We start from the raw sequence: 24,121 nt of genomic DNA on the forward strand, positions 1-24,121 counted from the left end.
AATTAATAGTTCAATGTTCTACATTCATTTACATAAAGAAAATTCTTATCAAGTAGAATAGTGTATTGTAAGCTTGTAAGGCGAAGTATATGAAACTAATGTATTTTGTTAACGCTCCATGAAGAATTAGAATTAGATAAACTAGCGAAGAAGAATCACTTCGAAATTCTTTTGAACGATATTTTTACAAATACTTATGTTAATAATCAAGGACGTCCTGGTGAAAGGTCAGGTCAAAAGTACCCGAAATCGACAAGCTTATATGAAGAGAATTATGAATGTGGATGAAGCGAAAGAAGTGTATAAGGATCGTGGCAAGTGGACAGATGTAGTCTCTGCCTGGGCCTCCGGGAAGGAGGTGTGATTATATTTATGTACGAGTATGTATAATGTATATGTTAATAAGAATTTGTAAATTACTCCAACCCAAACAACGGTCGTGAGCCTGTTTGAAATTAGCCAGTGACACGAAAACGGTATTTTTCTAAATATTTAACTTTATACCTTATCACTGACTCATAAAGTTTATCTTTGCGGTGGGTGAATATCAACCACTGCCTTATAAAGGCTTTGGTAACAGAGCCTTCTAAGTTCTAAGTAAACCGCAGAGCAAACAGGAATATTAAACTTCGATGAACAAGATTCCGCACGCGGATTTTCTCACAATTAGCAAGTAGTTAGTAGTAGCTGTAAGGTCAGGTCAGGAGAACATTAAAACGGAGTACTTTGTCGAAGAGCATGATGAATTTGAATGAAATGAAAGAAGATTTATTAACCAATTTATTATATTTTTGAAAGCAAACTTTAAAATTTTGGCGGCCTCTGTGGTACTGCGGTAGTCCGCTTGTCTGTGACGGTTCGAATCCCGGCCAGGGCATGATGAGCTTGTGTCTTGGATGTTTATCTATATAAGTACCACACACCGAGTATTTGAATTTGAATTTTCGTAAGATTGAAGAAATGGACTGAACCCTAGCTTTTATACTCTGGCACAAACAGCACGGCTACTAATTGTACCCTCAAATTATTCGATGAGCTTAAGTAATTTCATTATAAACATAAATCTCTGAAATGAGTAGTAAATTAAATTGTAATCCCTTTTGGGAGGGAAACATATCTAATTACAGGGAGGACAAAAATTTATGAACAAATTCTTCTGCGCGTGAAATCGCGTTGTTCTATTTTATCCTGAAACACCCTGTATTCTAATCAATCATAGTCACTTATCGTCAATGTGAACGTTTTATTTTTCACGGCTACGTAAAGCCCAATTTATTATTCTGATGGTACGTCAATTTCATATTTTCACTGGCCTTCGTCAAAGGATATAATAGAAAAATCGGTCAAGTGTTAGTTGGATTTGTGTTTGGAGGGTTCATTTTATTTTCAACGACATTATCCTATACATCAATACTTTGTTCATTTGGTATCTTTTTATTATCTTTACGTGTTCTTAGTTGCATCCTCCGCCAAAATGCTTCAACACCTTTCCTAAATTGTGCATCTATCCTTTGATAGATTTTGATTAAACATTGTGCATCTTTGAGTCCGTATGCCACGATCCCTGTTTAAATCTCTTGCTTCATCTGCTGCTTCATCATTCATCAATCATGCAAGCTCATTGGTTTAAGCCAAAGGAAAATAACAACATGATTATGGCAAATTCAAGCAATACCAAGCGGTTGTGGTTTCATAATAAGCCGATTGGCAAGCCTCCAGGGACACTAACGAATGTAGTGCCCCTCTGATATCTAGAACAAGCCTAGCGAAATAGGACACGGCAGCAGACTGAGGTCGTGTCTGGATGTATGTATCTGCAAAGAGTTTAAAATTCACTATCTTATTACTGACACTCTCCCTTAACATAGCATTTTACTTTTACATTTACTAAGTATTGCTTGAGGCTAACTTTTTCTGTAATTTGTACTGTATATTGATTTACTAATTTATGTAAGTACACAGAAAACATCGAGACAAATAATGACAAGAAATAAAATTACATAGGTTCTGCTTATTTCAAAAGAAATCTTTCCAGCAGACCCGAGATAGGAGACATAATGGAAAGGGTGACAGGCGTGTACTCCACTCACACAACTATATATATTTAATTTATTTAGTTTAAAGTACACAGCTTTATGGCCCCGGGTCTACCTAAGGTTAGGTACATTATAATTCTTATAAAGAGCTACTAACGTCTGATCTCCACACGGCTCATAGGCTAGACTAGGAGTTACTGTAACCCTATTGTATACACCACATACATATCATTTAACCATCTGTTTTTTTATTACAAAAAATTGCATTTTCAGCCCTATGCTCCAAAGCCTTAAGTTCTAATCACAGTAATTGATGATATGCTGTGAAATAATTTGTCAAGGGGTTTACGGTAAGCCTCTTATCTGACACTGAAGCTCCATAAAGGTATATCGATGTACAATATGCTATTATTCACCTTAAACTACATATGATCGGAGGACAATAAGTTCTAGAGGTTATTCGTATTTTGAGAGACGGACATGAAGTTTCTTGAACAAATATTGAGTTTAGGTATTTGTCCCAGTTTAATCTCTCAATACCGTTTCTCTTTTTATAGGAGCCTTTTCTATGGTTGTTCTTGTCATTCTTCACTTTAAGCTTTTGTTCTAAGATAAGCTGATATCAAATGGGTATTATGCGAATATTTGTATATATATTGACGGCCTTTGTGGCGTGGTAGTGCGCTTGTCTGTGATACCGGAGGTCCCGGGTTCTCGAATCCCGGCCAGGGCATGATGAGAAACAAACTTTTTCTGATTGGCCTGGGTCTTGGTTGTTTATCTATAAAAGTATATTATTATTATAGTTATATCTTTGAGTTAAAGAGAATACATTTCTTCCTTGTTTAAAAACTTATAACTTTTGTAATATAACTAATGATTGCTTGGTGCTCGTAACTCTGATACTCGTAAACAGCTAACTTACTCGTTTCCTCTCAATTTTCTACATGAAATCATACTGATTAAAGTCAAATGGTTAGCTGGAAATTAGATGCAAGCATCGTTTTGCGCTATCAAAGTAAAAACTTCGCACCGTGACACTTCTTAAACCCATTAGCGAAGTAGTTCTATCTCTTTGCTAGAGCACCCAACCTTAAGGAAGTTGGTTTAATCAAAGTTTATAGAAACTGTCGCCGGAAGAATGCACCTTTTTGCTGATAACGACTTTCACGAACTAATTTGAAAAGGACAGAAGGTGGATTAGAAATTAGTAAGATGAAGAATTTAATAAAAAATGTTATTACATCCTTTTATCCTACTAACATAACAAAATGCGAAAGTTTCTAAGAAGTAACTATAAGACACACATGTTTCTCTTTCTAGCAAAAACTACTTATCGGGTGTTCATGAAACTTTTCAGTGATATAGCTTAAACAAGAAATAGAATAGCTTGGAGAAGAATAGAATTTTTTTTGCTTTTGATATTAAAAACATGGAATATCATAATAAATTAAAATTTTGAGAATTAAGGCGGGCCAAATCGCGAACATATGATAGATTGAAACGCGATTTTGACGTCGTATGTGTTCATCATTATTTTTTTAAGTTGCATTATCAACTAATATTAGAATGAAATTTATTTATCACTTGACTTCAATGGTGAAGATACTCTTAATGTTTAATTATTACTTAAGAGTCAGAAACATCAACTACCGCCTTATTAGGGAACCCAATACAAAGTAATTATTCTCCTCTTGTTATGCCTGCAAATAGACCTCTGACCCATGGAAAGCCAGGGTTGGTCAAAGGACACCGGGGCGACCAAAAGGTTAATAATGCCAGGTTTTGATTAATCGTCCTGTGGGTCATTTATTATCGGGATTTGCCCTGTTCACCTTCAAAATTTTTTTGGAGAAAATAAGTATCGAATCATCCAATGTATCGTTTGTATATTGTCCTCTTAAATATTACTATTATTGATGTTCTATCATTAGTTCCACCAGTAAGCCAAAATATTGTAATATCTCTTCCTTTTGTATTAGAAGTTAAGACCAAAGGTCTGTATAACAGATAAAATATTATTTTGTCACACAAATTAAGTTATTGAAACATATTTTGGCCCTATTTCATATAAGATAGGTAACCTTCATCCACATTCATCAATCTTTTAATGCTAAGATGTAATGTATGTCGGTAAAAAAGAATAAAACATACTCCATTTGAAGCATCTACCTTTGGCATGTTCCCAAGCTCAAATTGGCAGGCTTCGAGGCGCAAATTAGACAGCAGTAAAAATTTATTGTCCTCCTAATGATGCACATTACGTGTTTGTCCGGGATTAAACCGGGAACCGAGTGTGTTTTTTACCAGGGGTTCTGAACAAAGGGGGATGTTTTGTACCCCTGATGATATTGTCTGGTAAATGAACTTACACTCGCAAGTGGACGGTTTGTTTCTGAATTGCGTCTAGAATTATCTATGGTTTGTAGTTGTCAGTTACTTATTAATATAAAGTGGTTATGTTATCCAACCTAGAGGTACGGGTGTCGCTTCTTGTAAAATCCTGACTTATCTATCCTGACAGGATCATGGTTATGAGGCGACTCTTCTCCAGAGATGGAAGGATGTGGCCAGGACTAACGCCAGAAGAAGCGTGATGCGAAAGCTCGTATTTTTCCGCAGACATGTACCAATGACTCTTCTCTGAGTTAGATAGTATATTAGTTTTATATTGCCAAACGATGCCCTTGAAAATATCGTGAGAAGGAAGAAGACTTTATTCCTATAATTAAATGTGTTTTTATAGTACAGTCAAATCGACTAATCGGCCAGTCTAGTAACGTTACATTGAAACTAAACTAGAAAAAGAAGTACCAGTAAACTTTTGTATAACGATATGTGGTTAACGGAGTTTATACCGGCGAGTTGACATAGAGTTAGACTTGCAGAGAGGACATTTTTAATAATATCACCTAGTATTAACGTATTACTTTACGTATATTGGCATAAAGCTGATTTAGTGTTTTATTTATTTGATTGCTAAAATTAACTTTTGAAAATCATAGAAGAACGAAGTTCTGAATAAAGAGACAAACATAAAAGTTGCTCTTAAAGTTAATAAATCCACTCTTAAAATTATGTAAACGGGAAAGAATAGTTCTTTTTAGTCTGGTGTTTCAATTCATTTGAATTGAACCGTGTGGTTGCCGGCACTAAAGAAAAGACCATTTCATCTCTTTCCCATGGATGGCGTAAATAAGGGATAGGCTTAAAATAAGGCTAAACTTGGGATTCTTCTTGTAATCTTTGTAGTTGTTCTTGGGATTCTATCATTAAGCCAAATAGCTGAACGTGGCCATTCAGTCCTTTTAAGACTGTTGGACTTTGAAGACCATATGTATGTATGTATGTATTCTTCTTGTAGTACATGTTTCAATCAAATACGTAGTTGACCTACGTAATGTCTTCATTTTTAATAAACCAACCAAAGTCAAGTCTTGTTATTTAAACGCAATGATCCTCCTCGTTTGTAGATCGCTATGCAGTTTCCAATATGCGAGACTGCAGTTTCTGAGTTTTGAACAATGTTTGACTCGTTAGTTCGGTGTTGCCAGTACTGATGTTGGAGTTTAGAGTTATAAGGGGGTTAACTATGGCTTGGAGTATAATCCTGCGTTACGTCAGTTGTTTTAAGGTTTATCTGCACTTCAATGAGAGGGTTCTAAAAGATTAAGTCGTATAGTCTAAAGTGAAGTTATTAATTATGCATGTTCTGTCATCCGCTCATGTGGCATGTTTAATAATATATTTCACTCTATCAGCTTGATCTTTCTACTTCAGTACAAGGGCACTACTTATTTCTATAGATTTTTTTTCCAGCAGGCCCACGACATTTCATGTCACTTTTTAACAATAGTTATTACCCTCTATGAGCTAGTTGCCTATTTACTGAAACACTAGAAGGCAATTTGGAAGCAATTTGCGCGACATTAGTTCTATCAATATTTTGTATATTATACTATGCAACGAACTCCTTTTTGTATTTTTTTATTTAAATTTTCATTGACTGACTAATCTTCTATTTCACGTCATACTATGGTTTCAACAAAGATTTGGAGTAAACATCAATAACGCAAAGAAAAGCGTTGCAACTCCTTCAGCTTTTACAGTTAAATCATCTTCATAACCCAGTTGCAACACTTTTCGTTGCAAACTAATAATTTCCCTCTGTTCCGTTTTCTAGTCACGCTTATGTATATAACTATTACATTGTCATAACTATAGTTAACAGATCGCTAACCGAAGAAATTGCAGCCTTTCTTGTACTTTCTCTACGTGAATTACAATCCTATTATTGGCTTACTGACCTAAAGAAATCTTTTACAACATCTCCAAACTTGTTGTTTAATTAATAACTGGCTTCAAAGACTGGCTGGTTGTTTGTGTGTTCGTAAAAAGTAAATATTAGAGATAGACACGTACTGAAAGAAATAGGCGTGGTCAACACGAGAATAGCTAAGTGTAAGTGTTATTGTAGTGTTAGTGTCCAATCTAGAACTTTACTTACAGACTATCCGAAACGGTGTGTAGGCCAAGCCTAGTTTTTTCGGAAAATCGACCAGCCCTCCTGGAAAAACTTAAAACGTACATCTCTTGGAAATAAAAGCCTGACAATGTTACTCCTCCCTGCTAGCTTCACTAAAACTTAAAGCTTTTTATGTGGTCATTACGAAAAATCAGTATAAAATTAGTTACCTACTCCAACTTCCTAAGTGACGTTGATATAATCCTTAAATCCTTCTTCTCAAAAAATATGACAAAGTAGCAGCCTCTCAGCCCTCCCAGTACAAAGTACAAATAGGAACATTAAGTGGTTATTTACAATGATTCTGGGTTACACAGTGGCCAGCGATACGGTAGTGCGCGGTCATTGTCAAGGTGGGTGCGTTTGCGCGTGCGCATCCGACCGGTACTATCGTGAACAAAAGTGCTTTGGCCATTTTTTGCTACTCGTCGCAATTGTAAGTGAGGTTAGCTTAAAATTCGTCTACCACGCTTTTAAACTTGGGATTCTTCTTTTAGGCAATAGGCTAACAGCCTGTCACTATTTGAATCTCAATCCATCATTTAGCGATCTTGCTGAACGTGGCCATTTTGAGACTGATTAGTTCTGTCTACTTCCTAAGGAATTAATAGCGCCTTCCTAAAGATTTTTTTAATGACCACGACTCTCAGCGACTTGTAAACTATTCTATAGGTTGATTCGAATTGAACATTCGAAATGTTTGTTTAACAGAAATCTTTGAAAAGTACTTAAATTAAAATTTTATTACAGTAACGTTAAGGGTTTATTTTTTAATCTCAGTTTGATTCATAATATTGATGGTCGCGACAGTACAGCACATATGAAACTGTAATATTTGTACGCTTCGTCGATCCCTCGCTACTTGCTAATAAGTAGGTAATATTATCATATTTCTCTAGCCTGTTAAGTTGTTTGTAAAAACAAGTTGTTTTCTGTTGGGTGGAGAGATTCAATCGTGAAAATTTGATATTAAATATCTAAGAGCCTCCTCGTTTTGCGGATGCTAAGCACACGACTATTGAAAAGTAGGCGCTTAAGTTAGAGAAGAAATTAATTGATTTCATGATTTAATTGATTCTTCAAACTACTGCCTAAGTAAGATAATTTGAAGAAAATTCAAACAAATTTATAAACAAGTACTCGTAAATAATTCGAAACTTTGTTCTTAGTGTGCGTTTGAAAACAATTTCTTGTGAAATATCCTTATAAATATTATGACATTTGTGTTTTCGGATAATTCTTTTCATTGGAAAGTTCTAACAGAAATTCTTCACAATTTAGATGTCATATTTTTAATTTAAATAAGAGTGCCTGGGATTGCGTCTAAAAAAAGCCAGGCAAGGAAAAAATAACTCGCTATTATTAAAAACGTTATAAAAATGATAAATGCCGGCCGCATTCATTTCAAGAAACAAAGTCCACAATAAAAAGCTTGGAGAGCTTTTCATAAGCCTCTTACACAACTTGCCCTGGATTCGCGGCGCAAACATTTGATTTAGATAAAATTAAGATTTATAATCTCCGTAATCAGTTTGTATATTATCTTTTATACTTTTCATCACCATAATATAAGTAAGTCTTCACTGATGAACTATAGTGAATTAGTGAACCTTTCATCCAGAGCGTGCTTTAATGGAAATGACCAGAAAAAAATATTTATCGCATGTTTACATCAACAAAACTAGGTGTCCCTTTATGTATGTATGTACATTTACGACGTAGGTTAAAAGATGTTTCAGGTTAACAAAAAGCTTACATACGTGTATTTACGGAGCTTACATGTTGTAGAGTAATAATTATATACTTATTTAACGTCGTCATACAATAACTGCATGAAAAACTTATGGGAAATCTACACATTCGTGGATAGCTTTAGTTTATAATATATGTATCTGTTAAATACTACTCTCGCGAACACAACACATGTTTACAAAACTGTAATTAACGCAAAAGAAACTATACTGATTTTGTAGCCTTACAAACTTTAAAATTACTCTTCTTTCAAAATTCATCAAAATAATACCTACGGTTTAAAAGAAATCGCGTTACATTTATATACACATAAATTAATTTTCGCCCCAAATTGATTGGAAGATCGTCCCAATTATTTGAAATTTGCTAAAAATATGTGTGTTTTAAATGACTATATAAACGTTTATTCTATTCAGTCTTTTTCCTCGACCACGTCTCTTCAACACAGCGACTGGACATCAATAATGCATAGTGTTTACCAACAAGATGCATTCTTCGCCAGCTATCTGGCGTTTGACTTTCTCTTTGCTTGCAAAACAGACACACTTCGATAAGATCTTTGCATATATATTCTATATGTTAGTATTTTCTCTGCCCATTTAAGACATACATCACGTGTTTATCACCCATAGAGCATATTGAACAAATAGTCTCGACAAGATTCAACTGAATGACCAGGAAATGATATTTAGATAGACTAATGCATTGCCTTAATCAGGAATCATCAGCTAATCAGGGATAACACCATTTTGAGCTGATCAAATTTTTTGGTTATCTTGCAAGACTAATTGAACATAAGTTGTACTAATAAAATGGTCACGAACCACCAACTTTTAACGAAGTCGTAAATATCCATGGTGTTCAATAAATTGTATTTTGTTGGTAACAACAACACTTCACAAGATTTCGTTGAAACTATTGGATCTAGAGTTTATTTTTTTATCACGTTTATATTCCTTGCGGAATAGAAAGAGCCAACAGTCTTTGAAAAGACTGATAGGCCACGTTCAGCTGTTTGGCTTAATTGTACAATTAAGATACATATATGTAGTGACAGGTTGCTAGCCCATCGCCTAAAAGAAGAATCCCAAGTTTATAAGCCTATCCCTTAGCCGCCTTTTACGGCATCATGGGAAAGTGATGGAGTGGTCTAATTCTTTTTTCTATCGGTGCCGGGCACCACACGGTTTATTTAATTAGTACAAATCAAAAGGATCACGTTTCATTAGATTATTAAAAAAACACGTCTGAACTCTGACCGTTTATGCTAATTCTGACATTTATGCTTATCAGAATAAATTTTATTAGCCATATCTGTTGGCATTTGAATTTGGTCACATATTTCATTGTCCTATGTATGTATATGAAAAAAATCATCTGCCATTATAATTTTATTCCACGAGAATAGATTTCCAGTTAGCAGATGGCCCATTGCCGGAGCAGGTGCTAAGTCGGATGGTCTCATGTTCTATTTTTACATGTAATGAACGCATAACTTGTATGGATTTATTCAGTTAAATATACCAGTTTTAGTTAAGTAGGTATATCAATGTATGTTTTTGGCATCTGCAAAGATTGTTGATATTTAATGAACATTATTACATTATATTAAGTCAATGATACTCAATTTTTATTTGGAAAATCTAATAGATAAGGATAATAATCCAATATTTAACAATAAACATTAAAATTCAGGCCCGTACGAAAAGATAGATTATTATCCACATTGTTATGACTGAAAACCGCATGATTCGGACGCCAGGGAATGTATATTTATATTGTGACCGCATATACCTATATCAGTATAAAGTCTTATTTACAGTTTAAAAGTTATATTTACTCTGCAACTAGTAAACCATAAAACATGACAACTCAATGAAACAGTTAACATCGCTATGACCGAAACAAATACTGACCTCAACCATTTCTTTGACCACAGCTTCTCACAGAAAGTGGACGAGGAGGACGGCGGCGGCGGGGTGGCCCTTCACCCACCCGACGGCTTCTACTCCCACAGCCACTCCATCCACAGCGGCCACCATGCCCACCACGCTGAACCAGACCGTGGATACATGGAGGGCAACAGATACGTCACGGCTGTGCATCGACCAATGCCTGGTGAGTTGACAGCACCTAACCTTGATATGCTATGGTAACATGTGGTGTATGGCATCAATAATCATCGTCATCCCACTGCCTTAATCCTCTTTCTTCTTTAGGAGGCAGTGGTGCGCCTTTGGCAATGATTCTGTATTGGGTAAGTCAGGTTTTTTATACGAAGCGACTCCCGTCTGACCTCCGAAACTTTGCAACGGAACTTAACCTGTATTGGGTCATGGTAACGCATCCAATTCCCCAAGTTTCCTCATGATGTTCACTTTCCTCATTTTGGCATTGATTAGCAATCAAACTAACAACTTAGGATTTGAACATGTGCCTCCCTTTGCATAACGCATTTTAAATTAGGCGCCTTTTTATTTCGACCACCGATTCTCAAAGAGTAGAAGTCGCCATTAAGTTGAAGTGGTAATAAACCTCCCATAAGCAGGCAACAGGAAAGCTATGGATTTCCGCCAGTGAAAGTAACTGTTAGTCTGTTACATAAAAATGGCGATACTCAGTCGTGCTTGGTTATACGGGCGATTTATCTTTTTGTTTGTATTCATTATTCATTTTAAAAAAAAGTCTGTTGGAAAGCAGAAATGGATTATGAAGCAGTTTTTACAAATATTTATTATTTCCTTGTTCATCAAATTATCATTATACAGTAGAAATCAAATGCCGATATTTAAAAAAGTTATATCATTATCTATTTACTAGTTTTCGTCTAGAATATAACATTATCATCCCAATAAACTTTTCATTAGTGTAAAATAACGGCTAATCTGACAAATTTATTTTAAAAAAAAGGTTAAACAAAAGTGTTCAAAATTTAAGAACATAGACGCCAAAAGCATGGAAAGATTTCTTGGTGACAGAGAGCAGTTTGCCTGTTCCCTTCTTATTAATAGCATAAAAAATCTATAACAGCAACTCTCTCCCATGTGATTGCTTCTGTTTAGACAGAAAACTCTGTCGTCAAACTGTGGCTTTGTTAAAATAGTGTGGGGAAATGCCATCACTAATTTCCTACGTTTAAATAACTGTTAGCGTCATGATTGGTAGTATCGTGTTACTGCACTATTTTGCTGCTTAACAGACTGACAACGATTATTAGTAATATCCAAATCATTAGCGTAGCTCAACCACTTCTCGCCTTCTATCTTCGAAGGAATTTTGACTGGTTTAATAACGCCATTAATTGAATTAAAATTACATTGATTGAGAAATACCTGGTCGTTTCCAACACACCTTTGTCTGTATTCCAGCATTAAACCACTCTAATTCGTCATGCTCATCAGCTTCCAACGCGTCGTCGGTGGTGTGCGCGGGCGCAGCCGAACCCGCACCGCCGCTGTACATTGCGGCCCCGCCAGAGGGTTTCGGCCTCGCTGTTCATACAAACAGGTGAGTTATATTATCAATTTGTATTTATTTTTATTATTACAAAACATGTAAAGGGTGAATATAAAGTGTAGGGTTTTTTCCACCTTTCAATTTTTACATTATTTATTATATTTATTTATATATTTTCCATTTAACGGGATAATTGTAATAAGGACACACTTCGTCTTAGTTCTGTTAAAATTGCCTTCTCTATGAAATTTCTTTAATTGATCTTCTTATTTCTCACGTTTTCCTACTGAGCTTTTTGCAATTTCAGGTTTGCTACGAAACCATTTTATTTACATACAAATCCCACGGCCGGACAAAGGCTTCTTTTGTCTTTACATTTGGCAATTTCTCTCATACTTGTAGTTCTCAGCTGCGCAGACAGCTTATGCTCCAGCGCCCGGGTTTGTTTTTGTACTCATTCAACAACGTATGCGTAAGATTCAAGGTTTAAAACATAGTGATTCTATTTTCTCAGTTTTGTATCTGAAATAAATTATCCGATTTGATCATCGATATGATGTTATTTGGTAACATGTGTCCATCCCTAGCTGACATATTTGCATTGGACATGAAATGAAAGCCCTTCAGGCGCAATAACGTCGAGGCTTTGCTTTGCCGGTGTATTTTTACAGCGGTTTGATGCAAAATTGTAATGCTCCCATTTACACTTTGATTTGTTCTATAATTTTCATTTATATGGCACACAAAAATAAATAATACAGTACAGCGTTTCACCCTCAAATTACTATAAAGTAGTAAAAAGTATTAATATGAATATTCGAAAATGAAAAGTTTTACTAAGATCCTTTTTGTTTGTAGATACAGTGTAGTGTGTTATGTTAATTTATATATTTTTGTACTCGTAACATATATAAAAAAAAATGTTTTCTTTGTATTTTATATGTTCTTCTTTCAGTATAATTTTTCGGTGATTGGATTATTCAACTCTGTGTAAATAACAACAATATACTTTTTTGTAATATTATTTTATTTATTCATATTGCTTCCGTAGGCGTGGGACAGACGTCTCCATCATTGGGACCACAGGGATTACTCAAAAAGAACAGAGTTTACCCCAAAAAAGGGGTAAATTGACGAGAGGGTATGTCCCCGAACCTACAATGTCATGTGTACCTCCTAAGCTTAACACTTAACTGTCCTTGAGCTAAGATATAACTTTACCCTTCGTAAAAAAATAATTAATTAAACTTAATAAAGCATGACCCTTGGAAGTTGTATATTTTACGAGAGCTACATTGTTTGATGTGAACACAAGAAAAAGCCGGTGGAAGCCCAGCTTCTGAATAAATATTGCCACAATGTAAACTGCGTCGGACTTTCTGAAATGTTCAGTATAAAATGTAATATTACAGCAGAAAAAGACGTGGAAGTTCAACAAAAGAGGTACATTTAATATCTGCTAAATTGTTCAGGTAGCGCTCACAAGGCAAATAAGTGTAAATGTAATAAAGTTATTTATTTAATAAAATTAATTGCATTGTTTAACTATGAAATTATATTATTTTATTGATTTTGGGTTGTATTGAATTGCATTTAATGAGATAGATGCACGTTTGGTGCATATGTCTGACGCTGATTCGACCTCTTATTATTTTGTGTTCACATTAAAAATGAGCTAACTAATCAAATAAACTGAATTAATAATAAAATGCTTTCCTAACTGCTTTGAATTGATTGAGGCATGTCGTTGAAAGTCACAAAGCAAATAAAAAAAAAACATCAGTATTTTAACATTTCGAAAATATCACGAGTAGTTCAATTACTGTCCTTCCTACTTAATATTTAAGATAAATTCTGTGTAGAATTTGATAACTTTTGTCGATTATGTTAAAGCGAATGTCATACCAATTTGCATCCCACAAGTTGATCAGACTCAAATGCCTTATTCATATCCTTTGTTGTACAGTGAACTCAATAGAATACACCACCTTCGTTAACTAGGAATATATCTATGTAGATGATCATCTATCCTATAATGTACATGTAAATCTATCAATACTATTTCGACAAATCCTTCAAGATTCTGTACATTGTTATGCTAAGTCTACATGACTTTTTTGTGGAACTATATACTTAAAACGTTTTATCTCTTATAATACCTGATTTGTAAGAAGAATGCTTACTTAATTTATAATTTGTAAGCATGTGTTCAAATTGAAAATTGTTTTATGATGAAAATTTGATTAGAAGTGAACGGCGTAGTCTTTGGAGCGATCATGTAATCTAAACAAAATTAACATACAAGTACCCTTTACTTTGTAGTAAATTGTTCCTAATGGAGTCCCGCACATTACTATACAAATATAAAAATTAACCTAAGAAAAGGAATAATTATATGAATTCTCCATCCTTTTCTTTTTATCTTCAAGGTTTACCGCGAAGTAAGAAAGAAATGGAAGATGAGATATGTAACTTATTAACTTACCCGTATTAAATCGACCCTGGATTATTGCACAGTTGTTTGAAATCCTAACCCTATCGTAATCTTAAACTTTTTTAACTTATTTATCAATGACTCTAACCCTTCCAGCCGTTATGAAATGTCCCAAGACTTACTGGACAAGCAAGTTGAGATCCTAGAGAGGAGGTACGGAGGCTTGAGGGCTCGGAGGGCGGCGGTCACCATCCAACGGGCGTTCAGGAGGCGACAGCTGTTGAAGAAGTTTAGTGCCATCACCGCCATGGCGAAGGCGGCCGATTCCACCAACAGGAGGATGCAGGACGGGTCTGATCATGGCCAACTAGTCAATGGTAAGAATATTGTGGCGTTTTTCTCTAAACGTATCCAGTTGTCTGGGGGGAAGTTTTCTTCTAGTTTGGATTGAATTAATGTTATTTTTGGGACTTTTCAGTTGCACCCTTCGCCGCTGTTTCAGGGTCTATTGGGTCCACCGGACTGGAACATCAAAAATGTTAATAATTATAAACACCCATTTATTTATTATCTTTAAAATTGCCACTGCCAAATCTTACAATTTTCAAATCTTCTTGACGATAGAAGGGAGAAAATTTGGAAATTGACGACATAATTTTTAGACACTTTTTCCCTTTCAAGTATTTTCGAACGCAGGTTTCTTTTCTTCTGGTTCCTAACAATTCTTCTTTCTCTTGGCTTTATTCCCGTTTGTATTCTCACCACTCTGGAGTAAAGCCCGGAGTATACCTTTGACCATGGATCCTTTATTGGATGAGTCAGGTTTTTAAACAAAGCGACTCCCGTTGACGTCCGCAACCTTTGCATTGGAACCTAAACCGTATTGGATCGATGGTTACACATCCAGTTGCCTAAATGTGCAGGTTGCCTCACGATGATTCCTAACGATTGTGCTGGTATTATTTCAGGTACGGATATCTACGCAAACACAAAAATGCAGAAGAGCCCCGCTGGTCAGGAGAAGATGATGGCTCTCACCAGACCAATGCGGTCCATGTCGCTGCGAGAGAGACATGATATGGACATAAGGTCAGTCTTACCGTTTCCTCTCTTAAGATGCTCTTGCTATGATCCAAACTGGGTTAGATTCTTCTGTTGTCATGTTCATGAGGAGGTTTCGTGTACTTCTCTCACTAACTCACTCCTCCATCTTGAGTCTCCATCACAGGCAGATCCCGAAGTCCTTCCAAGAGAGGATGCACCAGCCGGTGTGGAGACCGTTTGATATTGTGAAGTTGACGTTGTTGTAGAAAATGCTACAGTGCAGTTTGTTACCGCTTCTTCTGCACTGACGCCTTGGAAGCGGCAGTAAACTTAGTTTTAAATAATTTATTTGACGTCAACCAATGTTGTTAAACCATACGTTTTGACAATTATTAAGCGATATGAAGTATCCTATAATAATGAATAAAAATTTTGAATTTGAATTTTATCATTTTCGTAAAAAATAATTTCTTCCACTACTATAATTTTAATAAAATTTTATCACCACAGCAATCACCTACAATTGGACGCTCAAAACGACGTGGAAGCCATGGTGGCCAGGGTCCAGCATTCGGCCCATCAGATCCACATGATTGCCCAGGACATGCCCCATCTCCATCGCGGCGATGCTGATAGTGGGGTACGTCAATCATATTGTTATCATCATTTCAGCCTCATGAAGCCCAGGACAATCCTAATGATTACCTTTTTCCGCCAATCTTAATTAAGTCGTCTTATCGGCTACTGTGTGAATTTTCCTACAGATATAGTGTCTATTACTATTCTATACGTACTGGCATACACAAGTCTGGAGGACTTCAAACCATTTGCACCAGTGAACTTACTAATTTTTATATATAACTGTAGTCTCCTGTAGGTGCCGTGTGGTTCCCTGCACCAATACAAAAAAGAATAGGACCACTCCATCTCTTTCCCATGGATGTCGTAAAAGGCGACTAAGCGATGGGCTAGCAACCTGTCACTATTTGAATCTCAATCCTATCTTAAAGCCAAATAGCTGAAGGTGGCCTATCAGTATTTACAAGACTGTAGGCTCTGTCTACCCCGCAAGGGAAATAGACGTGATTATATATATATGTATGTATAACTGTAGTCTCACTGATTCAATCCAAGATCGTGACGATAAACATAACCTGGGTTCCTCCATAGGTACAACAAACGCCAGAAGTACGAGATGGTGATATCTTAGCGAAACATTTTTCTCGCAAGGTCGCAAGATCAATCAATAATAGACTCTATTACCTACGCTACAGGTGTGCGGCTGCTCTGTCAGCGGGTCCGTGACCAACATATCGACGTCCTCTTCGCACAATGAATCTCTACATAACCATCAGTTGCTGAACAATACAGGTAATGATAAAAGTGCTTTCATATACCTATAGTTTTAATGATGAGAGTAAGCCATCCCAGTATTGAGCAATTGTCGGCCTAACTGCCACCATTTTTTTTTATTAATTTAATGTGTGATATCTGCCTTGTATGTTCGCTAGAATGAATATTAATTACAACAAAAAATGTTTTCGAAGGGAAAAAGGAAGGGCAAAATATTATATATAGCTAATCGAACCCAATACGTTTTTAAATTTGAAACGTTGGTATACTGTTTAATTTGATGTATCGTTTGAAACCGTATAAAAGTTAATTTCAAAGAAATTTCCTCCATGAAAACCATGATCCTTACTCCTACTTAATTTTACATACACTTTTTAAATCTAGGTCCAATCTACGGCAACCTCTTGTCTTCGGGCGGGAAACCCATATCGTCTCCTACGGCGAGGCAGCAGCAGCAACTGGCCGCCATACAGGCCGCCAACGCCAGGAGACTTCCACCAGAAGTACCCAAGAGAACCAGTTCTATTACACTTAAGTATGTTACATTTTGAAGGTATAGGCTTTTTTTTAGAAACTTTAATGATGTCATGTTAAATCAATAAATAGTTTTTAGTTAAATATGGTCCAAAATTACTTATCTTACGACGAGAATAAATGGCGAATGGATTGTTTCATAAGTTGGTTATCCATTTAGTAAATGGCAGTTTTAATTACAGTATCATAAATCTTTCACTTGTCCCTGTTGCGTTTGGCTCGACCCGGATCTTTAACATTTCAACAAGAGAAATTTTACCAAGTGCGCAAAAATTTACACAAAAGTGGAAAAAAATGTGTGTGAAATCCTGCACAATACATTCTCAACATGTTCATTAAAACGAAGCATTGATACTTAAGCAACGAATTTAAACTCTGTACCTTTCAGCTTATAAGTATGTACCACAGCCACTCCATCACCCATGCACCAACTCTGTTTATTTCTGACAAGCTTTTTTTACCTCTTAAAGGTTCTCCTTCTCACAACTCATGGAAAATATTGTCTTTCAGCGCGGAAAGCCCAGTGTCCCTCCGCCGGGCGGAATGCGGGGGTGCGGTGGTGCGCGGGGGGTCAATGTCTTCAGTGCAGTCGTCATCGTCTTCCTCGTCACAGGAACACCGCCACCATTACCACCAGCCTTATCAGCCGAGAGCTCCGGTGAGAAGATAATAGAGATACACATATACATACATACATAAAATCATACCTTTTTTTCCGGAGGGGTAGGTAGAGACTACATGTTTCCTTTCATCATACGATATATATATGTATTAACCTATTAATATGTACCTCAAAGATTTAACATATTTGTACTCTTACACACCCTTTTAAAATGTACAGAAAAGAAACGAATGTAAAAAAATTTTGACAATCGAATTACTTTGGTCTGTAATGAGTGAATGAAATGTAACCGTTCCAGGAGCCTCACGTGCACATAGCGGAGCAGCACTTCCAGCACCAGCGCTCGGCGTCGGGCCCCGCGCTGGAGGGCGCCGAGCGCTACGCCGTGTGGAAGCGGCAGGACGCGCCGCCCTACTACGACGCCTGCTGCCAGCCGCGCCACGACCACGTCCAGATCCAGCAGCCGCCCAAGGTAACTTTGTGTACAACGTCATCTGTCTCCGCTTCTACTTTGGAATTAAAATAAAAGAATTCATACTGCGTGCTGATGTATATTCGGAGTACAACGACATCTGTCTACGCTTCTACTGGACGTATACTTTGGAATTAAAATAAAAAAATGCATACTGCGTGCTGATGTATATTCGGAAAAAGGAATAACGTTTAACGTTTAATTAATAACGTTTATTTGCTCTTCACAAAAATGTTCTTATTAACTAGTTAACAATAATGTGTTTAATCTTTAAATGACATTGAAGTCCTGCGAAGAGCTAAGTTCCTGAAAAAGGTCCAGGTGGACCTGTGGAAGAAAGTAAATTGCAAATGTCAGATTTTACAAATATATAATATAACGCCATCTAGTTGTTGCCTTGGGTACTAAATGCTGCCCGCCAAAATAGCACATCGAGGTGCTTTTTAGTGTTATTCATTGATTAAAATAGATGGCGCGCAACATCATCAGAAAGATTAACGCTGACCAACTATAGAGGTAGCAGACATCTTGAATCAGCACACATCTGTAATATACTTTACCAAATACTCACAGTCATTATCTTCCTCTTAAGCATTTGTCCTAATTAGAGAGCAGTCGGGCTTTGACCAGCGTTCAGGAAAAAGAGTCGAGTAATTACATCATCATCATTTGAATGTATTTTCTTCAATTGCTTTCTTAGAGGTACTGCTTTCAAACCAACTGACCACTAGGTCGCTAAGTATTGTGATAAGGAAGTTACCTGTCGCTATTTTAATTCCAGTTCCATCATTTACCTATACAAATGAACATGGTCTTTCAGTCTTTTTCATACTGTAGGCTCTGTCTGACCCCGTAAGGGAAAGACGTGATAAAATGTTATATGTTCAGCCAAAATTGACGGCCTCTGTGGCGCAGCGGTAGTGCGCTTGTCTGTGACACCGGAGGTCCCGGGTTCGAATCCCGGCCAGGGCATGATGAGCAACGACCTTTCTCTGATTGGCCTGGGTCTTGGATGTTAAAAAATTGATGATGATGAAAAAAAAAAAAAAAAACAAAAACGCCGTTTTAAACAATTTTTCTTTTTTCAGGTATCAGAAACGGTGCGCAAGCGTCAATACCGCGTCGGCCTGAACCTCTTCAACAAGAAGCCTGAGCGAGGCATCGCTTACCTGATCTCGCGAGGGTTCCTGGAGAATTCCCCGCGAGGTGTCGCCAGGTTCCTCATCACGAGGAAGGGCCTGAGCAAGCAGATGATAGGGGAATATCTGGGGAATCTGCAGAACCCCTTCAATATGGCTGTTTTGGAGTTAGTATCATTTAAGATTATTAATAAATTTTTCACAAGATTTAGGAATTTCACGTTATTCTCTCTCTCTCTTATCAATGCATCTATGGCAATGGTAAGCTGATTTCTTAAAAGATCGGTTTTCTAAAAATTATATTAGTGTTTCCGAATACTTTTTAATATTTAAAACCAGTTTTTTTTGTTCAATTATAAATCACATGTTATGTCGTAATTTGTTCGTTACGCACCAAAGTTCTTACATTGATTTCTGCCACGCACGGTTCAATCGATGCTGTGTTGTCAGAGCTTTGATAATAACTCAATTTAAGGAGACACAATTACACTTGAAAGTTTTGGATTCTATTAATACTCGTATTTTATAACGTGTTATTAATTAATATACATACATAACGTCTATATCCCTTGTGGGGTAGACAGAGCCAACAGTCTTGAAAAGACTGAATGGCCACGTTCAGCTATTTGGCTTAATGATAGAATTGAGATCCAAATAGTGACAGGTTGCTAGCCCTAAGCCTAAAAAAAGAATCCCAAGTTTCTAAGCCTATCCCTTAGCCGCTTTTTACGACATCCATGGAAAAAAAATGGAGTGATCCTATTCTTTTTTTGTATCGGTACCTTTGAACCGCACGGCACAATAGTAATTAAATTAAATATAAGTAAATTAGTTAGCTTGCATGAAGAGAGTTATGAATGTGGATGAAGCGAAGGAAATATGCAGAGATCGTGGCAAGTGGAAAGAGGTAGTTTCTGCCTACCCCTCCGGGAATGAGGCGTGATTTTGTGTATGTATGTATGTATCAATTAAATATGTTCAATTCATATTCCAGGTGTTTCGTGAACGAGCTGGACCTCTCCGGCATGGCTGTGGACGTGGCGCTCCGCCGGTACCAGGCGCACTTCCGGCTGCCGGGCGAAGCGCAGAAGATAGAGAGATTGGTCGAGGCCTTCGCGAGGCGATACTGCGTGTGTAACACAGACTTCGTGCAGAGACTTCGCACGCAAGATACGGTGGGTTTGGAAATGTTTTATGTTGAAATTTTGATGTTTAAAATTAGAAGACTTTTACACAAAACAGAAGATGGAAAGATTAATAGAGGCTTTTGCTAAGCGATACTGTGAGTTTGGTCGGTTACTTTAAAGACTTTATTCAAATTAGAAAATTAATAAATGTCAGTAGAATCGCAGAAAATTTTGAGACTGGTTGACGATTTGTGAAGAGACTTATCGGAATGTAAATAAAAAAATAAGAAGACTGCAGCCTAGTTTGCTCAACTCTCTACAAATGCGGATGGCATTGGCACTATATGGTTTTGGTCATAATATGAGGTTTTTACACTGATGCGTAAAGCGAGCCGGGACCGACTCCGCTAAGGTAGCGACCATTATCTTATATATTTTTATGTAAATACTTACCTATGAAAATATCTTGTCAAATGCGGATTATTCCTAATTTCTTATTCACAATTACGAAATCCTCGTCCAAAAGATAAAATTTCGATACATTAATACGATAAACTGTTGCATTTTAACTATTCTTCAATTCCAGATATTCGTGCTGGCGTTCGCCATAATAATGTTGAACACCGACCTCCACACTCCCAACTTGAAGCCCGAGGCGCGGATGTCTCTCGACGATTTCGTACGCAACCTCCGCGGTATAGACGACTGCGGTGACATAGACCGGGATATGCTGGCCGGCATATACGAGAGGGTCAAGTCCAGCGAGTTTAGACCCGGCAGCGACCATGTTACTCAGGTAATAGAATAGAACAGAAGAGATTTATTTTCAAAATTGGATACAAGGTATCACTAAGTGACGTCACGTCATTTAAATCTAATTATATCTACTACCATTTCCCAAGCGCATGTGAAGAAGAAGCGGTGGAACAAAGTACACTGCAGCATTTTTACAGGACGTCAATTTATTGACAATTATAGATAGAGAAATTGAATCTAAATCTTGGACGAATATTTCTCTACCATAAAAAAATGTTTCCAATTTCCCGGTGATTCCAGCTTAATGTTAGGAAGAGGGCGCTGTAAAAAAAAATAATCTATGACTTTATAATATATTGAGACTTAATCTCTCAAGATGAACAATATTATATAGAATTGTAATTTATTCTTCTCGATTAATTGTTGCAGCCTTATGTTCAAGTGTATTCATATGCCAAATTGTCCATAAATTTTGCCTATTCTATTTGCAGGTGATGAAAGTCCAGGCCACAATAGTGGGTAAGAAGCCCCACTTGGCTCTACCACACAGAAGGCTGGTCTGTTACTGTCGTCTCTATGAAATACCCGACATACACAAGAAGGAGAGGCCTGGAGTACATCAGAGAGAGGTATGTTATTAGACAATCAATCAATACATATTGGATGTGCCGTGTGGTTACCGGCTGTATGAAATAGGACCGCTCTATCACTGTTCCATGGATGAGGTATAAGGCGACTAAGGGAATAGGCGCAAAGTTAAATAAAACACTGTGTGCCAGTTGCATTTCTTCCCGTGTAGCTTGTGAAAGTCAATTAAAGGAAAAGTTAATAAAATGGGATCCTTCTTAAAGGCAATGGACTAGCAACCTGTTACTATCTATGAATCAATAATATTAGATTTTCATTTCATTTTCAAAGACATAATCCAAACGTCACATTCGAGTATTGTAACTTTTAGCTCTGTCTACTTCGTAAGGAATTTAGCCGTAAAATCTGTGTATACTGGACTGTAACAAAGTTTAAAGTCGCAGGAACATTTTGGATGCGCGCAGTTTCGAACCCGACCAAATAATGAAGTCTAACAAAAATAAACATCAGAATCGTATAGGCTTATGTATAAGTACTGTTTTTTTTAAATCAAATTTATACGATACGATTTACACCGATATGAGTCAGCCTCAAAGTAATTTCGAGACTTGTATCAAACTCAACGATACTATTATAATAAAGATGTATGTATATACATAGTCACATCCAAGTTCCAGGCCAATCAGAAAAATTTCATTTCTCATTATACTGTTTAAAGAATTACCTAATTCAAACCATCAACCATTTTTTCTCAGGTGTTCCTCTTCAACGACCTGCTGGTGATCACGAAGATCTTCAGCAAGAAGAAGTCCTCTGTCACGTACACGTTCCGGCAGTCGTTCCCGCTGTGCGGCATGTCGGTCAACTTGTTCGCCGTGCCACGTGAGTGTCCGTTATTCATCTCCAATATTGTATATAATTTTATATATAACTTTTTACATACATATGATCACGTCTATATCCCTAGCGGGGTAGACTGAGCCACCAGTCTTGAAAAGACTGATAGGCCACGCTCAGCTGTTTGGCTGGAATAGAGATTCAAATAGTGATAGGTTGCTAGCCCATCGCCTAAAAGAGGAATCCCAAGTTTATAAGCCTATCCCTTAGTCGACTTTTACGACATCCGTGGGAAAGAGATGGAGTGGTGGATATAACTTTTTATAACAAAAAAATACCGGACAGTTTAAATATTTCGTATGCAAATTGTGAAAGTCGGTCAAGTAAAAGTCTTCCCGCCCTCTATCGTAAACGCGATTACATTGCATACTCGAATTAGGTAGAGTAGATACGAAACCCAGTTTTCCTATAGGTAATTTCACAGCAAGTTTCTCGTTTGGGTTAGACGTTTCTCAAACATATTTACCTTTATATTAGCCTGTTATCGTTAATAACCAAATCATGCAATTACGCAAGTCATGGCATTAGGAATAATTATACTCGTACATAATTTTTTTGCAATAAAGTTAAATTAAAGATAAATATAATTTCAGATTATCCATTCGGCATTCGTCTCTCGCGCCGCGTGGACGGCCGCCGCCTGGCGACCTTCAACGCTCGCAACGAGCACGACCGCTGCAAGTTCGCGGAGGACCTGCGCGAGAGCATCGCCGAAATGGACGAGATGGAGGCCATGAGGATCGAGGGGGAACTTAACAGGGGCAAGGGGAGGGGCACAGGGAATAATAGGGGAGGTAAGGTGTTATATTATCACTACCAAATCCTCTCTGCTTGATAAGGAAGTTTCTTCCTGGTATGTCTTTAAGACCGCTGCAAGTTTGCGGGGGATCTGCGCGAGAGCATCGCCGAAATGGACGAGATGGAAGCCATAAGGATCGAGGGGGAACTTAACAGGGGCAAGGGGAGGGGCACAGGGAATAATATGGGAGGTAAGATGTTATATTATCACTACCAAATCCTCTCTGCTTGATAAGGAAGTTTCTTCCTGGTATGTCTATAAGACTGCTGCAAGTTTGCGGAGGACCTGCGCGAGAGCATCGCCGAAATGGACGAGATGGAAGCCATGAGGATCGAGGGGGAACTTAACAGGGGCAAGGGGAGGGGCACAGGGAATAATAGGGGAGGTAAGATGTTATATTATCACTACCAAATCCTTTCTGCTTAATAAGGAAGTTTCTTCCTGGTATGTCTATAAGACTGCTGCAAGTTTGCGGGGGACCTGCGCTAGAGCATCGAAATGGACGAGATGGAAGCCATGAGAATCGAGGGGGAACTTAACAGGGGCAAGGGGAGGGGCACAGGATAAAATAGAAGTAAGATGTCAAA

At 37.2% G+C, this 24,121-nt stretch overlaps 1 protein-coding gene across 1 annotated transcript in view; it reads left to right on the forward strand.

Annotated features, from left to right (window-relative positions):
* Positions 1 to 24,121, forward strand: part of LOC106138048 (IQ motif and SEC7 domain-containing protein 2) — a 140,487-nt gene that overhangs the window by 109,939 nt on the left and 6,427 nt on the right. Inside the window, exons 4-19 of the mRNA XM_060951468.1 lie at positions 10,253 to 10,431; positions 11,682 to 11,820; positions 12,821 to 12,910; positions 14,360 to 14,580; positions 15,172 to 15,292; positions 15,758 to 15,887; positions 16,522 to 16,618; positions 16,985 to 17,135; positions 17,645 to 17,792; positions 18,055 to 18,228; positions 19,317 to 19,534; positions 20,362 to 20,542; positions 21,081 to 21,290; positions 21,742 to 21,879; positions 22,594 to 22,720; positions 23,329 to 23,529. Of these exons, the coding sequence (XP_060807451.1) occupies positions 10,253 to 10,431; positions 11,682 to 11,820; positions 12,821 to 12,910; positions 14,360 to 14,580; positions 15,172 to 15,292; positions 15,758 to 15,887; positions 16,522 to 16,618; positions 16,985 to 17,135; positions 17,645 to 17,792; positions 18,055 to 18,228; positions 19,317 to 19,534; positions 20,362 to 20,542; positions 21,081 to 21,290; positions 21,742 to 21,879; positions 22,594 to 22,720; positions 23,329 to 23,529 (2,525 nt within the window). The remainder of the gene's footprint in view (positions 1 to 10,252; positions 10,432 to 11,681; positions 11,821 to 12,820; positions 12,911 to 14,359; positions 14,581 to 15,171; positions 15,293 to 15,757; positions 15,888 to 16,521; positions 16,619 to 16,984; positions 17,136 to 17,644; positions 17,793 to 18,054; positions 18,229 to 19,316; positions 19,535 to 20,361; positions 20,543 to 21,080; positions 21,291 to 21,741; positions 21,880 to 22,593; positions 22,721 to 23,328; positions 23,530 to 24,121) is intronic.

The sequence above is a fragment of the Amyelois transitella genome, chromosome 25 (assembly GCF_032362555.1).
Source record: "Amyelois transitella isolate CPQ chromosome 25, ilAmyTran1.1, whole genome shotgun sequence".
Taxonomy (NCBI): domain Eukaryota; kingdom Metazoa; phylum Arthropoda; class Insecta; order Lepidoptera; family Pyralidae; genus Amyelois; species Amyelois transitella.